The 16,722-nt window shown below is 46.8% G+C and overlaps 1 protein-coding gene across 1 annotated transcript; it reads right to left on the bottom strand.

Moving 5' to 3' along the window:
• Positions 1–309: 309 nt before the first annotated feature.
• LOC119953360 (cartilage oligomeric matrix protein-like) lies at positions 310–16,510 on the bottom strand. Its single transcript, XM_038777547.1, has 6 exons — positions 16,337–16,510; positions 13,651–13,699; positions 12,034–12,230; positions 9,283–9,455; positions 8,375–8,514; positions 310–3,702 (listed from the first exon to the last, which is right to left on the bottom strand). The coding sequence occupies exons 1-6, from the start codon at positions 16,505–16,507 to the stop codon at positions 3,653–3,655; spliced, it is 780 nt and encodes a 259-aa protein (XP_038633475.1). The 5' UTR covers positions 16,508–16,510; the 3' UTR covers positions 310–3,652.
• Positions 16,511–16,722: the final 212 nt, after the last annotated feature.

Below are 16,722 nucleotides of genomic sequence, written 5' to 3' on the forward strand. Positions count from 1 at the left end.
GGACACTTAACAGGCAATTTAACATTGCTAATCCACCTAACCTGCCCATTTTGGAGGAAACTGGAGCACCCGGAGGAAACCCACACAGACACGGGGAGAGCGTGCAAACTTCACAGCCAGCCGCCCAAGGTTGGAATTGAAATCGGATCCCCAGCGCTGAGGCAGCAGTGCTAACCACTGTGCCGCGCTTCCACCATCAATTAGTGCCTTATGAATTAATCCATTTTATTTGAAAGCTGCATTGTGTGTAGCAGATTCTGTAGTGAAATTGCAGCCACTGAGACAAAACTTATTTTGTGCCATTTGAAATCTTCAGTAGAAAATTAGAAGTTTATTTGACTCATCTCACATTAAAATCAATATTGTGAAGAATAGAGAACCTTGGTTTGACGTTGCTAAAGATCAGTAATGCAGGATGGAAATGCAAACATCAATAATATCCGGTGTTTCCTGGACAAGGTCTGTGAGCTGGAGCAGTCCAAATGAAATAATTGACTTGAATACATAAAATAACATTTTGACAAAATATTTGATGTGGATCGATAATATACAAACTGTAATAACGATATATTGGATATTGCTGTACTGCTTTATTGCTGTTATGTTTTTGTTGGTGTTGGGAGACGTTAACTTTCAAATGGGGTCACATTGGAAAATAGATCGTGAAGAAATCCATCTGGTTTATATCTTGCAATGAAATGCAAGATGTTTGTACATTATTCTTGGTGTAGAGGAACTCTTACTCTGTATCTAGCCATATGCTGTGTCTGTCCTGGAAGTGTTTGACGGGGACAGTGTAGAGGGAGCTTTACTCTGTATCCAGACCTGTGCTGTACTTGTCGTGGGAGTGTTTGATGGGGACAATGTAGATGGAACTATCTAACCCTGTGCTGTACCTGTCCTGGACAAGTTGTTGGTGTGGATAGTTTAGAGGGAGCTTTACTTTGTTTCTAATATATGAACCTGCCCAGGTAGTGTTTGTGTGTGTTTGTGTGTTAATTGGAGTGATGGAGTACACATCTTTGATCATCTTATCTGATGCCTTTGGATGAAACATGCACTTGAAAGGCCCTTGTCAGTGGTGTTGAAGATCAGGTGACAATATTGGAAAGAATAGGAAGCTTCTCTCAAATAACACCACCAAATGTAAATGAACTGGATGTTGCTAACTGCTGGTTAGCTGCCAGGTCTGACTACATAGTAACAGTCACTGTATTTCAGAGTAACAAATGGAGTGTGACACTAAGATGTTTAAATTGTGAAAAGATGCTGTTTACATGAAATGAAAAACGCCTATTGTCACAAGTAGGCTTCAAATGAAGTTACTGTGAAAAGTCCCTAGTCGCCACATTCCGGCACCTGTACATTGGTCTAGAATCGTGCATTGCAGGGGTTCTTTTAGCCCATCTTAAAAAGAAACAATCTTTGCTCACTTTTGGGAGTAGTTCTATGGTTTTGTTCTTACTCAAGCAGGAAAGGTTTCATTCGTAAAATCTTAGTAGTGAATAAAAATGCGTGATAATATGGGTTATATTTGGGTCACCTCTGATTTAGTTAAATTCCATGCCAGTAAAGTCCATATAAATATGGAAGTCCATGTAAATATAATCAAGACTATTTTGAAGAGCTGAATTGGTTAAAAGCTGTCAGTCCTCTTGTTCATTGTATTGTCCTTGTCCACATATCCTGTCCATCACTAACTGTCAATAGTTTCTTCCCAGTGTTGTGGAAGTTTAGAATCTGGGCTCAGGATTTGTTAGATGGTCAACAGATATTGGAAAGTCACAAACCAGGCTCCTGAAGTGCTGCCCTGAGGTGACATTTTGATTGGATGTGGCAACGTCAGGAGCAAAAGAACAAACCATGACTGGGTGGGGGAGCAAAACACTAACCTTCAAACAAAAAGGTCCTAACTGTTTATCTTTTGAATATTAACAGAATAAGGTGAGAGATTGGCAACTGGGGGAGGGGGTCTGGTAAGTGGGTCCTGTGTATCTCCCACCAATGCTTTGATGTGGCTGTGGAAATTACCGACTTCACTGATTCCCATTGCCAAGGACTTGCACCAAATCCTCCCCGAATCTTACAAAGGGAGGCAGGATTGGCAGCTGGGATTTGGTCAAATCGGACAAGTGAATAACTGTGAAGGACTCGGCGATATTTCATCGAGGTATCACACTAAAGGAAAAATGCAAAGGCCTCAAAACGTACAGCAGAGTTTTATTGGCTTGTAGCAGGGAAGACAGACTTTAGTTGCGAAAATAGTGAGGCACAGTCGGACTATTCTTGAAATGGAGATGGTTAAGCGGCAATCTAAGCGATATAGAGAGGAACGGTTAAGAGATGATCTAACCGAAAGAGGAAAGGTTAAGATGTGATCTAAGAGATAGAGTAAAAGTTAAGAGGCCATCTAACAGATTTGCAAAGCGACCAGAGGTTTTGATGTATGCATCCTGTAAGATAATCATTTGATAAGATACTAAAATAAAGAGGCAATGTTCTTTTAATTAGAATCCGTATTGCAGTAAAATGTAAATGTTGCCACAGTCCCAGAGGATCGTAGGCTGCATTTCTCTTTGAGGGCTGACAGGTGTAGATTTAACCTGAGCGTCACCACACAGGCAAAGTTGAGACAGTGGGGTCTCTATGTATACCTCAGCCGGTATGGGGATTGAACCCGCGCTGTTGCCGTTGCTCCACGTCACAAACCAGCCAACTGAGATTAAATTACACCCATGTTGCAATGGCTTTTATGTCATTGAACTTGCACTATTTAATCAGTTGTCTTTGGGTGTGAAATGGTATGTAGTGTTAATTAATCCTGTTCATTAAAAAATATAGTGAATCAATGCTACTTATGCCAATCAAAAAATCTTCTGCCATTAGGAAGTGAGATGCAGTTCACTTACTCCATGGGGACAAGACGTTTTGACAGAGAAATACTATTCCCTCTGTTGAGTGGGTCGATAAGCAGAGAAATAATTGGGAAAACAAAAATCTAGAGGGACAATTCAATGAAATATTCTCCAAGCTGTTGGGATCTGGAAAGAGCAAGTCTTCAGCAAAAATAAAGCCCTCTACCCGAATAGATGATAGAAGCTATTTGGATAAGTAATTTTCAAAGGGAGCTGAACAAATACTTAAGCATGAGGAATTTTAAAGTTGTGGACAAAAAGCAGGGGTGTAGGATGAAACACAATGGCAGTAAGAGCCAACACATGACCGATCGAATACTGTATTATGTTACGATTCTACCTTGCTCATTGAGCTCCAACACTGACAAAAAGCAATCTCAACTTCACCATGTCTTGCTCCTCCTTTGCATCAACATGTGCAAATCATTCAATCAGACTGTGCTGTTGTAACATTGACCAAACTTGGATCTTTGGTTGGGAAATGGACAAATTACGAGGCACAATAGTAAAGTCCAGCAACCAGTCAATTGATTGATTGTGAGTGACAAGGATTTGATTGCATGATCAATCAGATGTTCTGTCCCACGATCTAGGGAAGATCCAAATGTTTGAATCATTGGTTTCACTGACGCTGTGGGGAAGATTCCAGAAATGTTGATTGGAAGCTTGATGAGAGGTTGTCACTTGCCAGGGTTTAGCAGTACCAGAGGCTTTTGTTGGTTCAGGAGGTCAGGCCTTCAAAACTGATACTGAAGTTGTGTTGGGTGGAAATCATCTGGAATCGTGTCTGAGGAAGACAAAAGCAGAATAATTAAAGGAGGCAAAGAGTGATGCAGAGGGGAAACAGAAGGTATATGGAGTTGCAGGGGAGAAATATTTAACGCCCTATAGTTTTAATTACTCGTTTGCCGAGAGTGACTGAATCATCACTGGGCATTATGGCAGAGAGCAGTCACTTGAGCAAATTGGAAGTGTACAAAAAACAATTATCCCAGGTTTGACAAAAGGGTCTTCCAGATGCAAAACATTAACAGCTTTGGCAAAGAGTCTCCAGACTCGAAACGTTAGCTCCCTTCCCGCTCCACAGATGCATGAGGACAGTCCATCTAGTGGGTGGGCCTGAAGCTGTAGCAGCACAGACTGTGGCCCTTTAGTGTCTGTCAAATGGCATCCCCAGTGTGAGAAATGGAGATATATCAGATTTATAATGTGGACAGCGGTCTTTTGCGTCCTCCTATACCCACTAGGTTGTCCGAGAACAACCGATGGAACATAGGAACAAGAATCCATCAGAACTGTTTTGCCAATCAATTAGATCTTGGATGAGCCACATTTTAACTCCATGTACCATGGCTCCTATCCCTCTGCAAGCTTTTGTATGCTCACAATTTGCTCTGCTGTAAAGCTCTGTATCGTCAACAGATTTGGCTACAATGCAGACATCCCATCACCTAAGTCATTAAAATAGATTGTAATTAGTTGCAGTTCCAGCATTGATCCCAGTGGCAGTCCACTAGTTACACTTTGCCAGCCTGAAAACGATCCATTTATCCCAACTCTCTATTTGCTGATAGTCAATCCTCTATCCTTGCAAATATATCACCTCAAACACCATGAGCTCTTACTTTGTGCAGTAACCTTTTAGGTGGTGTCACAGGAGTGTCCCTTTAAGGACTGTTTTTGTCTTGTCACATGGCTTCAGTGATATCATTGTGCGGGTGGAGCTGGGCTATGGCTCTGGGAGTTGGTTTTACTTTCGCTTTGAGTTTGAACTGGTTTTGTTCTGCTATTCTTTCTTTTCCCCTTCTTTTTTTCTCTGATCTGTATTTCCCTTTCTCTTTCCTTTTGTTCTGCTAGAGCTATTCTTTCTTTTTCCCTTTCTTTGTCAAGAAGAGAGAAAAACTTAAAAATACGTTTCCTACGGCGCTGAGGACCTGGGTTCGAATCCCGGCTCTGGGTCACTGTCCGTGTGGAGTTTGCACATTCTCCCCGTGTCTGCGTGGGTTTCACCCCCACAACCCAAAGATGTGCAGGATAGGTAGATTGGCCACGCTAAATTGCCCCTTAATTGGAAAAAATAATTGGGTACGCCTTTAAAAAAAAAAATTAAAAAAATTTTTTTTTAAAAAAAAACGTTTCCCTCCCCTATTGTCTTGTTTAAACTCTTTTTAAAAATGATGGGCATTATGGCTGGACTGATGTAATGGCCACCATTGACTGCAAGATTGTAGTTCTCAAAGGTTCTGAGCAGTTTAAAAATGGACAAAGGCTAACTCATCAAACACGTGGAACGTGAACACACTTTGCATTGTGTAAACATTCCAGCCAAACCAACACAAACAACTATTAGACGAGACGTCTGTACCAACCAGCTCGGGGCAGGGGCAGATCTATTTGTGCCTCCTCATCTCCACCATTGTGTAAATGGTTCCTCAGTTACCTGCTCAAAACACAATGGGTTTTAATAAAGAGGCTGAACAACACAGCGTTGGCTGAACGGCTCAACTCCAAACCACCCTGTCACATGACTTAGACTTTGAATTACTTTAATTATACAACTCTCCTCTAGTGAAATTATGCCAACACTGTTGATTTTTTTTTCTAAGTAGCTTGCAATTTTTAACTTCTTTTCCTTCCTTTCTCTGCCTTTCCTACTGTGCAAGCTCGCGAGTGTGTGAATGTGCGTCACGATCCATCCCTCGAATGTGAATGTGTTCATAAATCCTAGTTTTGTTCCACCTTAAAGAATTTGCTGTGAGATTGTTAACTCTGGACCTCATAAACCAGGGTTTGGGAAACACACTATTGCCCACTTCAACAAGGGTAAGGATACTAAGGGAAATAAATTGAGTTAGAAATTAAACTAACAGTCACAGGCAAAAGAGGGACAGCAGTAATAATAATTCAATTCACCTCACCCACGTGTCCGTAATACAAGTATCTGCCTTTTCTTTATCCCCATTACTAATTCCCCAGTCTCATCCTTTGCTGGTGCTGGTTTCTAAACCTTCCCCAACGTGTTGGCCGATCACCAATCCTCACAGCATTTTTTCATAAATTTAGAATACCCAATTCATTTTTTCCAATTAAGGGGCAATTTAGCGTGGCCAATCCACCTACTCTGCACATCTTTGGGTTGTGGGGGCGAAACCCACGCAGACACGGGGAGAATGTGAAAACTCCACACGGACCGTGACCCAGAGCCGGGATCGAATCTGGGACCTCGTCGCCATGAGGCAGCAGTGCTAACCATTGTGCCACCGTGCTGCCCTCCTTCCTCCGTTTATATTGCAGTTCTCTTAAAACAAAGATCAATGGGTGACGGCGGGCGGGAGGCGGCCGCGCAACGGAGTGATCCCGATCGGGAACGGCATTTTCGGGGCTTTAAGTCCGGTCCCAGGGTCCACGGAGGCGTCAAAGGCAGGGAGAAGGCACGGAGGAGGCACAGCAGAAGAAGATGTCCAGGATCAGCAAGAAAACGGCCGGTAAAAGAACAGCTGAGGGCCCCTTGGGGAGTGGAGAGGCCACCAGGGAAAAAGGAGGCTGGAGCACCAGGGGAGGCCACGTTGCCTACGGCTGAAGAAATAACTAAGGTAATGGCTGCAGAATTCGAAAGGCAGTTTACAAAACACCTGGAGGCGATGAGGAAGGAGATGAGGGAGGTTTTGAGTGTGCTGGTGGAGGAGGCGATTTCCCCGGTGATGATGGCGGTGGCGAGTGCAATGGCGGAGTGTGCAGGCGCAAGGGGAGGCGCTGAAGGAAGTGGAGGAGACATTATTGCAGCACGGTGATCAATGTGCCTCGATGGGGAAGGAGATGCGGAAGGTGATGGAGGTGAACAAGGATCTGTGAGGAAAATTGGAAGATCTGGAAAACAGGTCCAGGCGACAGAATTTGAGGATTGTTGGGGCTGCCCGAAGGAGTTGAAGGGCCAAGGCCGACGGAGTATATTGCCGCTATGCTGGCGAAACTATTGGGGCAGGGGGAGGATCCCTTCCGATATGAACTGGATCGGGCTCATCGGTCGGGGAGGCCTGTACCAAAGGCGGGTGAGACACCAAGAGTAGTGACTTTGTGCTTCCATAGGTACTGTGTGAAAGAGAAGGTCCTGTGCTGGGCCAAGCAGAAGCGGGTGGTGCAGTGGGCTGGAGTTGGTATACGTGTATATCAGGACTTTACAGTGGAGCTGGCTAGGAGGCGGGCTGCTTTCAACCGGGTGAAGAGGGCACTGTACACTAGCAAGGTGCAGTGCGGCATTGTATATCCAGCGAAGCTGAGGGTGACTTACAAGCTCAGGACTTTTATTTTGGAACGGCGGAAGCAGCGGAGGAGTTTGCGAGGCAGAAGGACTGTGGCAGAATTGAGAAATGGCCATGTGCCGATATAACCTCAGGACTGTATTTTCTTCTTTTTTGTCTCTTTTTTTGTTTCACAGCGTCCGGGTGTATGGGCTAAAGGAGCTAATGGTGTATATATTTGGACAAGGGAAGCGATGGGATTTGCACTCGAAGCGAGGGCTCTTTGGGGTGTAGGTGGATATGCGGGGTGTGCATGCTGAAAGGGGATTTCTAGGCTTTCCTTGGGCCAGGCAAGAGGGAAGGGGACCCGAGTGGGGGCCTCCGCCGGCCAGTGAATGGGAGGTGGGGGGAGGGGCTGCTGCCATTGGTGCCTGGCAGAACTGGGTCCGAGTGGTCTAGCCGGGGTGGAAAGTTTGGGGGAAGGAGTTTTACAAGAGGGGGGGGGGGGGGGGTTTACAACTCTTGGGTATCACATACAACCTCTTTCGGAGGTTGGACGGCGTTGAGTGTGGGGTGGGGGGGGAGTAGATTCTAGGGTGACCGGGGGGGGGGGGGGGGGGGGGGGGGGGAGTGGGTTCTAGGGTGACCAGGGCGGCGCTGGGGGGGGGGGGGGGGGGGGGGGAGATTGGACTCTAGGGTGACCATGGGTGGTCCCGGACTCCTTTCTTTTTTCTCCTTTGTTTTTTTGTTTCCACCGTGGGAGGGTTTGTTTTATTGGATGCAGATATTGACAGGTGGGCCGCTGTTTGGGATGGTGGGAGGATGGGGTCGTTGTTATTGTTAAGGGGATTGACTTTGTATTTGTTACTGTTTGGGGGGGGGGGGGGAATTTTGGAGGAAAATGTGAAAATGGAGAATAAAAACTTTTTAAAAAACAACAAAGATCAATATCCAGTTTACCTTTTAAATTATTTTTGCACCTGAGTACTAGCTTATAATGATTTGTACACACGGACCCCTAAATATCTCTACTCCTCCTGTACTTCTTCATTATAACTCCTAGTGAATGTCCCAAAGACCCCATGTCAGGTTGAAGTAATAATTCAGTGTCCCCCATACATCCCTTATTCACTGCCCTGACCCTCCCCATCCCCTCATTCCTCCTTTGATGCCCCACACTCTCCCCTCTTCGCCTCATTCGATGCCCCACACCCCTCTCACCATTGCAGCGGTAGCGCAGATTTGCCCAGATGATATTTTCCTGTGAGAAGCAGAACACTCCGAGTCTCCCTCCACGCATCGTGGTGTCAATGATTGTTCCTGAATCCGCAACGACCTCTGTTCTTTCATACAGGCGCACTCTGCAAGAAGGAAACAGAGGCTCAGTGGGGTGAGGGAGATGGGGTGGGGAATGGAGAAAGGTTCGGAGGGGGTTGGGGAATGATTCCAGAGATGAAGCAACTGATGCACAAAGGCACCACCCATGTTCTGCAGACATCCAACCTGTGGCATCAGGTCCCTTTAAAGGGCGATTGGCCAATAGGGTCACATGACCTAGAAATGCCAGTCAGGAGGATAGGGTAGGGGGTGGGGTTCACCCTAGCAAGCTTGTGATTTTTGCCTCAGGTCGATTTCGGATGCTGACTGGCAGCCAAGAAGCTCCAACACTCTGTAAGATACTATGTTGTAAATAAACATTAATTGTTTCATACCGAACCGGTGAGCTAAAGTTATTACACGACTTACTGAAAATGATGGACATCTAATGGTACAACCCAAGCCTTGTTCCCAGCTAGGGCTCACTGAATGGTAATGTTTTCCCCAATATCTGGTTTGTGATGAAGTGAGTGGCTGTATTAGAGGAGATGATGAGGAAATGGGGTCGGACTGTGACCTACTCATCACACCACACCGTAACCCCCCCTCGCCCTCCTGCCCCACCCCGGGCCTGTGACTCTACATCCTGGATCAATGTTCCTCACCCATGGAACTGTGACACTGTTCTCCACCCGCTCCCCCCCCCCCCCCACTCTCCCCTTCATGGCCCCCACCTTTGGGCTTTGACCCCTTACACCTCCCCCGCCTCCCCTCCAGTCCTTGGTGTATCTGACGCTGGGGTTGTAACCCACCTGATGTACCCGACCTGGGGACGATGTTGCAGGAACCAGCGATATGACGTCTTGTCTTTCCACCCCACATTCCTGGGATCTTTCCACAGGAGTTTGACCTGATTGCTGGTGTCTCCTGTGTGCCAGAGGGCATTTCGCAGGTGTTCCCCTGGGCCCGTCTGAGATTTCACTGCCTATTTGTGGAAAATTGAGACATTCTATCAGTACAAAGATACCTTAGTTTACAGTGGATATTCTCACACATCCTTTACCTCCATTACAAGCTGAAAGGCTGGACAACAATGAAAGTCTTCTCTACATGAAGACAGTGATGGAGTGAAATACATGCCACTATATGTTGTGTTTGGGAGATCAGTATCAATTCAAAGATCAGCAGATCAAAGCTTATGTCACCCTTAGAAAGACTAAATTAAAAGGAGCTCTGATGTCTGTACCTTTTCTAGATTTAATGAAATAGATCCTCTTCATGTATTGCTGTTTACACCAGTGTTCTCTAACTATAACCGGTTAATCATCCGTTAACGAGTAACTTCTTTCTACTCCCTGATGAGAAACTTTACCCAGTGCATCCCTAACAAGCCTGTTCACCTCGCATGACTTCCTGATTGTCACTCAGGTAGGATTGTATTCGCTAGAGTTCAGAAGAATGAGGGGGATAAACAAAGAACAAAAGTACAGCACAGCAACAGGCCCTTCGGCCCTCCAAGTACAGCACAGGAACAGGCCCTTCGTCCCTCCAAGCCCGTGCCAACCATGCTGCCAGTCTAACCTAAAACCTTCTACACTTCCGTGGTCCGTATCACTCCATTCCCTTCCTATTCATGTATTTGTCAAGACGCCCCTTGAACGTCACTATCGTACCTACTTCCACCACCTTCTCCGGCAGCGAGTTGCAGGCACCCACTACCCTCTGTGTTTAAAAAAAACTTCTCTTGTACATCTCCTCTAAACTTTGCCTCTCACACCTTAAACCCATGCCCCCTAGTAATTGACTTTTCACCCTGGGTAAAAGCCTCTGACTATCCACTCTGTCTATGCCCCTCATAATTTTGTATACCTCTATCAGGTTGTCCCTCAACCTCCGTCCTTCCAGTGAGAACAAACCAAGTTTATCCGATTTCCGACCTCTCCTCATAGCTAATGCCCTCTATGCCGGGCAACATCCTGGTAAATCTCTTCTGTACCCTCTCAAAAAACCTTCACATCCTTCTGGTAGTGTGGCGACCAGAATTGAACACTGTGTTCCAAATGTGGCCAAATGTTTTTTTTTCTCATAGAAACTTATAAAATTCTAACCAGACTAGATAGGGTAGATGCAGGAAGGATGTTCCTGATGGTGGGGGAACCATGGGTCACAGTCTGAGGATACGGAGTAACCCATTTAGGACAGAGATGAGGAGAAATTTCCTCACCCAGAGAGTGGTGAGTCTGGAATTCGTTACCACAGGAAGTAGTTCAGGCCAAAACATTGCATGTTTTCAAGAAGCAATTAGATATAGAACTTAGGGTGAAGGAAATCAAAGGATATGGGAGGAAGGGGGGATCAGGATATTAAGTTGGATATTAAGTCAGCCATGATCATAATGAATGGCGGAGCAGGCTGGAAGGGCTGAATGGCCTCCTCCTGCTACTATTTTCTATGTTTCTATTTTTCTTTTTTTTTCCATAAGTTCAAAGTAGCCAATTTTTTTTCCCATTAAGGGGCAATTTAGCGTGGCCAATCCACCTAACCTGTACATCTTTTGGGTTGTGGGGGTGAAACCCACACAAACACGGGGAGGAATGTGCAAACTCCACACGGACAGTGACCCGGGATCGAACCTGGGTCGTCAGCGCCGCGAGGCAGCAGTGCTAACCACTGCGCCACCGTGCCGCCTCATGTTTCTATCTGATGAATGGTACACCTGCCATATTGATTAATCTCTTCTCCTGGACAGGTAGTGAGATGGTGTTGGCACGGCCACAGATCCGATCGAGCTCTAATCAATACAGAATGACTATTAATGTAAGGGATGTATCTATTTGAAAGTTTATATTCCACCCGGTGCACACAGACACCTAGCAGTCTCACACTGTGCTTCGAAAAATCGTACAATTCAAGAGGACGAGGCCATTTGGCCCATTGCAGTACTGCTGGTTCTTTGAAAATGTTATCCAGTCAGTCCCACTTCCTCTGCTATTCCCCAATAAGTTTCACCTCTCACATTACACTGAAGAATGCAAATGGGGATGACGAGCAGGTATATAAATCGACAAAGATAGAAATATGCAATAGCACGGCGGCACGGTGGTGCAGTGGTTAGCACTGCGCTGAGGACCCGGGTTTGATCCTGGCTCTGGGTCACTGTCTGTGTGGAGTTTGCACATTCTCCCCAAAGACTCTACGTGGGTCTTGCCCCCACAACCCAAAGATGTGCAGGTAGGTCATTTGGCCATGCAATGCAGTGGACACAAAGTGTGTCAACAAACACACAGATTTATTTCGACGAGACCAGAATACGAAAGCAAAGAGGTGAAGATCTGGAGCTGGCAAATCAGATTGGAGAAGGTGACATGGAAAGAGGAACGGACGATGAGGAGTTGCAAACACGGATGGGCAGCGGAGATATAAAGGGAGGAGGGTGTGACGCAGGGTGCGAGATGGGGCGTTGCGGTTCTATGGGTGTAGACCAAGCTCTTGTCCTGAGGTCCGGGCCAAGGGGACATCCCATCAATGATGATGCAGATTGCAGATCCGGAGAAGTCGCTCACCTTGAGCTGGATTCCGGGGTCAGCCACAGCTCGGAAAGGATTGGCCTGCCAATACGTTTGTTCTGTCTGTTTCCACATCACCACATAGAAGCTGGAACTGTCCTGATAGCCGAAGATAAACCCAGCATAGTCATCATCCGTTATTGTGTTAACGTGAAACGTTCCTTCAAAATCCACACCATTAAAGGCTGTGTAACCTGAGGAGAAAGAACAAGTCCCTCAGATTAAAGCTTCAACAAGATGGAGGCCACAGCTTTTCATTCTCAGACACTGAGAGTTCAGGAAGGGGGGAGGTCGAAAAGGGTTTGGGAAAAAAGTGCACCCTGCATTATCTCTGATTCTGAGCAGCACGGATGTTGGGACATGATGTGGAAGAGGAGCCACTTCCATGCAAGAGGCCATCACACCAAAGAGCCAAGAAATCCTGGCAGAATAACCTTCCTCGCTCAGAATGCGGTTAGATACAGAGTAAAGCTTCCTCTACACTGTCCCCATCAAACACTCCCAGGACAGGTACAGCACGGGGTTAGATACAGAGTAAAGCTCCCTCTACACTGTCCCCATCAAACACTCCCAGGACAGGTACAGCACGGGGTTAGATACAGAGTAAAGCTTCCTCTACACTGTCCCCTTCAAACACTCCCAGGACAGGTACAGCACGGGGTTAGATACAGAGTAAAGCTCACGCTACACTGTCCCCATCAAACACTCCCAGGACAGGTACAGCACGGGGTTAGATACAGAGTAAAGCTCCCTCTACACTGTCCCCATCAAACACTCCCAGGGCAGGTACAGCACGGGGTTAGATACAGAGTAAAGCTCCCTCCACACTGTCCCCTTCAAACACTCTCAGGGCAGGTACAACACGGGGTTAGAGACAGAGTAAAGCTCCCTCTTCACTGTCCCCATCAAACACTCCCAGGACAGCTGCAGCACGGGGTTAGATACAGAGTAAAGCTTCCTCTACACTGTTCCCATTAAACACTCCCAGGACAGGTACAGCACGGGGTTATATACAGAGTAAAGCTCCCTCTATATTGTCCCCATCAAATACTCCCAGGGCAGGTACAGCACGGGGTTAGATACAGAGTAAAGCTCCCTCTACACTGTCCCCATCAAACACTCCCAGGACAGCTACAGCACGGGGTTAGATACAGGGTAAAGCTCCCTCTACACTGTCCCCATTAAACACTCCCAGGTCAGGTACAGCATGGGATTAGACACAAAGTAAAGCTCCGTCTACACTATCCCCATCAAATACTCACTGGATAGAACAAAGAATAAAGAAAAGTACAGCACAGGAACAGGCCCTTCGGCCCTCCAAGCCTGCCCTGACCATGCTGCCCTGTCTAAACTAAAATCTTCTACACTTCTGGGGTCCGTATTCCTCCATTCCCATCCTATTCATGTATTTGTCAAGGTGCCCCTTAAACGTCACTATCATCCCTGCTTCCACCACCTCCTCCGGCAGTGAGTTCCAGGCACCCACTACAGGTACAGCACGGGGTTAGACACAGAGTAAAGTTCCCTCTGCACTCCCAGGACAGTGAAATATCGATTCCAGGTTTGAGCTATTTCTCCATCAGTTAAAAATATAAAAAGGTAGGCGAATCTTACCAACAGCGAGACCTGGATCACTGTTCATTGTCTGGACAATCTCCATTCCCTGCAATTATCACAAACCATGAGTAATGGTTACAACTCTTAGACACATCTTTAAAATAAACCACAAACTGTTGAACATTAAAGTTGCTACATGGCTGGAACACTGCTGTTACAGTCACATCTGCACTGAAATGGCAGTGTTGCCTTGAAAGAGACATGCAAAGCTTGTAAGAACAAGTTACCCTCTGCATGAAATAACATCATTAAGTATCACTGTCTCAGCACAAATCGTTATAGCAGTCTAGTGTAACCAATGCTGTCAACTGCAAAAATTTCAAATTAACAGAAAGAAACTCAAATTGGCAGCTAGATCTGCCCAAATTGAACATTGCAGGCGGTCAGCATTATGAATACAGATTAACTAAACCTAATGGCAGTGAGTTTAACTGTTTACTTCAGGGGTTTGTAAGATAATTACATATGACGCACATGGAAACATTTCTCAAACAGATGTGCAGACATTTGTCTCAAACCCAGCCCAAATTTAGTTTGTGTCTTACACCGACAGGTGAGGGATTGGGGTGGATCTTACACCGACAGGTGAGGGATTGGGGTGGATATTACACCGACAGGTGAGGGATTGGGGTGGATTTTACACCGACAGGTGAGGGATTGGGGTGGATCTTACACCGACAGGTGAGGGATTGGGATGGATCTTACACTGACAGGTGAGGGATTGGGGTGGATCTTACACCGACAGGTGAGGGATTGGGGTGGATCTTACACCGACAGGTGAGGGATTGGGGTGGATCTTACACCGACAGGTGAGGGATTGGGGTGAATCTTACACCGACAGGTGAGGGATTGGGGTGGATTTTACACTGACAGGTGAGGGATTGGGGTGGATCTTACACCGACAGGTGAGGTACTTGAGGTGGATCTTACACTGACAGGTGAGGGATTGAGGTGGATCTTACACTGACAGGTGTGGGATTGGGGTGGATCTTACACCGACAGGTGAGGTACTTGAGGTGGATCTTACACCGACAGGTGAGGGATTGGGGTGGATCTTACACAGACAGGTGAGGGATTGGGGTGGATCTTACACTGACAGGTGAGGTACTTGAGGTGGATCTTACACCGACAGGTGAGGGATTGGGGTGGATCTTACACCGACAGGTGAGGGATTGGGGTGGATCTTACACTGACAGGTGAGGGATTGGGGTGGATCTTACACTGACAGGTGAGGGATTGGGGTGGATCTTACACTGACAGGTGAGGGATTGGGGTGGATCTTACACCGACAGGTGAGGGATTGGGGTGGATCTTACACTGACAGGTGAGGGATTGGGGTGGATCTTACACTGACAGGTGAGGGATTGGGGTGGATCTTACACCGACAGGTGAGGGATTGGGGTGGATCTTACACTGACAGGTGAGGGATTGGGGTGGATCTTACACTGACAGGTGAGGGATTGGGGTGGATCTTACACCGACAGGTGAGGTACTTGAGGTGGCTCTTACACCGACAGGTGAGGGATTGGGGTGGATCTTACACTGACAGGTGAGGGATTGGGGTGGATCTTACACCGACAGGTGAGGGATTGGGGTGGATCTTACACCGACAGGTGAGGGATTGGGGTGGATCTTACACTGACAGGTGAGGGATTGGGGTGGATCTTACACCGACAGGTGAGGGATTGGGGTGGATCTTACACTGACAGGTGAGGGATTGGGGTGGATCTTACACCGACAGGTGAGGGATTGGGGTGGATCTTACACTGACAGGTGAGGTACTTGAGGTGGCTCTTACACCGACAGGTGAGGGATTGGGGTGGATCTTACACTGACAGGTGAGGGATTGGGGTGGATCTTACACCGACAGGTGAGGGATTGGGGTGGATCTTACACTGACAGGTGAGGTACTTGAGGTGGATCTTACACTGACAGGTGAGGTACTTGAGGTGGATCTTACACTGACAGGTGAGGGATTGGGGTGGATCTTACACTGACAGGTGAGGGATTGGGGTGGATCTTACACTGACAGGTGAGGGATTGGGGTGGATCTTACACTGACAGGTGAGGGATTGGGGTGGATCTTACACCGACAGGTGAGGGATTGAGGTGGATCTTACACTGACAGGTGAGGGATTGAGGTGGATCTTACACTGACAGGTGAGGGATTGAGGTGGATCTTACACAGACAGGTGAGGGATTGGGGTGGATCTTACACTGACAGGTGAGGGATTGGGGTGGATCTTACACCGACAGGTGAGGGATTGGGGTGGATCTTACACCGACAGGTGAGGGATTGAGGTGGATCTTACACTGACAGGTGAGGGATTGAGGTGGATCTTACACAGACAGGTGAGGGATTGAGGTGGATCTTACACCTACAGGTGAGGGATTGGGGTGGATCTTACACTGACAGGTGAGGGATTGGGGTGGATCTTACACTGACAGGTGAGGGATTGGGGTGGATCTTACACCGACAGGTGAGGGATTGGGGTGGATCTTACACCGACAGGTGAGGGATTGGGGTGGATCTTACACTGACAGGTGAGGGATTGGGGTGGATCTTACACAGACAGGTGAGATACTTGAGGTGGATCTTACACTGACAGGTGAGGGATTGGGGTGGATCTTACACAGACAGGTGAGATACTTGAGGTGGATCATACACTGACAGGTGACTTACCTGGTTTAAGACGACCCAGTTTGGATCAATCTGTGCATCTCCCTCAGGGTCCAGTATCACTGTCTGATAGGCTCGGAAATCAGTGAGTGCAATCTGAGCATTCTCGGGACAAACGTCGATGACATCAATAATCTTATCGTCATCAAAATCTCCTTCACAGGCGTCTCCCATCCCATCACCTGTATTTCAAATAAGATGTTTAACTTGATGATCTCACATTAACCCAACAGTCTACACTATCTGAGGTATTCCTACCCCAAACTTAACCCCTAACCCTAATCGTAACTCTGACCCGAAACAAAGCCCCCATCCAAACTCTCAATTAAATCTTAAACCGACCCCAAATCCTTCAATACACACAATTTGGCTGCACAATTTGAACAACC

Source organism: Scyliorhinus canicula, chromosome 18 (genome assembly GCF_902713615.1).
Source record: "Scyliorhinus canicula chromosome 18, sScyCan1.1, whole genome shotgun sequence".
In the NCBI taxonomy this organism is placed as follows: Eukaryota; Metazoa; Chordata; class Chondrichthyes; order Carcharhiniformes; family Scyliorhinidae; genus Scyliorhinus; species Scyliorhinus canicula.